The following is a 1258-nucleotide window of genomic DNA, read 5'->3' as shown; positions in this document are numbered from 1 at the left end:
ATATTATTAGATCATAGGGTTTGGTAAGGTAAGCTGTAATAAATTCCTCAAAACTGATTAATACTAATTGTTTCTGCATGATGGCACAACTCATTATAAAGTATAAAACTGCAGCTTCTTTGTAAACATATACCAAAATATATTTAACATTAGATAGATGATTTATAGATATATATATAATAGAAATAAAATATTAATTTACATTGGTTACAGATATGGAAAATTGTCTCAAATGTGAAGACAATGAGTGGCCAAATCAGGAGAAGACCCTGTGTATTGAGAAGCAAACTGAATTTCTTTCCTATGCTGGTGATCCCCTAACTCAAATCTTTATTATCTCATCTGTAATCCTTTTTATAATAGCAGCAGTTATACTGGGAATCTTTATTTCATTCCGAGACACCCCAGTAGTGAGAGCCAATAATCACACTCTGAGCTTTATTCTCCTTGTCTCCATCAAGCTGAGCTTCCTCTCTGTGTTTCTGTTCCTCGGTCGCCCTGTGGATATAACCTGCATGCTCCGGCAAACCTCCTTTGGGATCACCTTCTCCATAGCTGTGTCTTGTGTCCTGGCCAAGACTCTCATGGTTTCCATTGCATTCAAAGCCACCAAGCCTGGGAATCCCTGGAGAAAATGGGTTGGGGTAAAACTGGCAAATGGGCTTGTTTTTATTTTCTCATTAATTCAGTCCCTAATTAGTGTTATCTGGTTGGTCATTGCACCCCCTTATGTGGAGCACAACACACATTCTGAACCTGGACAAATCATCATTCAGTGCAATGAGGGCTCAGCCATTGGCTTCTATATTGTCCTCTCCTACATGGGACTGTTGGCATCTGTGAGCTTCATTGTAGCTTTCTTGGCTCGGAGCTTACCGGACAGTTTTAATGAGGCCAAGTACATCACTTTCAGCATGCTGCTCTTCTGCAGTGTTTGGATCACAATGATCCCGGCCTATCTGAGCACCAAAGGCAAATACATGGTGGCAGTGGAAATATTTGCCATCATCTCTTCATCCTGTGGCCTTCTCTTCTGTATATTCCTACCCAAATGTTACATTATTTTATTCAAACCAGAGATGAACACAAAACAATATTTATTGGGAAAATGTAATACATAAAAGCTTATTTAACACGTAGGGTACAAAGTGAATTTGTTTCCTGTACCAGTCTTCTGCATTGCTACAGCAAATTTTTTAGCACTAAAATTTACACATTTTGAGCACAATTTGAGTTATGGTTCAAAAACTTGAATGTC

At 38.5% G+C, this 1258-nt stretch overlaps 1 protein-coding gene across 1 annotated transcript; it reads left to right on the top strand.

Moving 5' to 3' along the window:
* Window positions 1–215: 215 nt before the first annotated feature.
* Window positions 216–920, top strand: LOC101730483 (vomeronasal type-2 receptor 26; the record flags this gene model as incomplete). The annotated part of the gene is made up of 1 exon (XM_018089587.2): window positions 216–920. A coding segment is annotated over exon 1 (705 nt), but the record flags the coding sequence as incomplete, so codon positions are not given.
* Window positions 921–1258: the final 338 nt, after the last annotated feature.

The sequence above is a fragment of the Xenopus tropicalis genome, chromosome 1, assembly GCF_000004195.4.
Source record: "Xenopus tropicalis strain Nigerian chromosome 1, UCB_Xtro_10.0, whole genome shotgun sequence".
NCBI lineage: Eukaryota > Metazoa > Chordata > Amphibia > Anura > Pipidae > Xenopus > Xenopus tropicalis.
The sequence above is the reverse complement of the archived record's forward strand: the minus strand, read 5'-3'. Positions and strand labels throughout refer to the sequence as shown.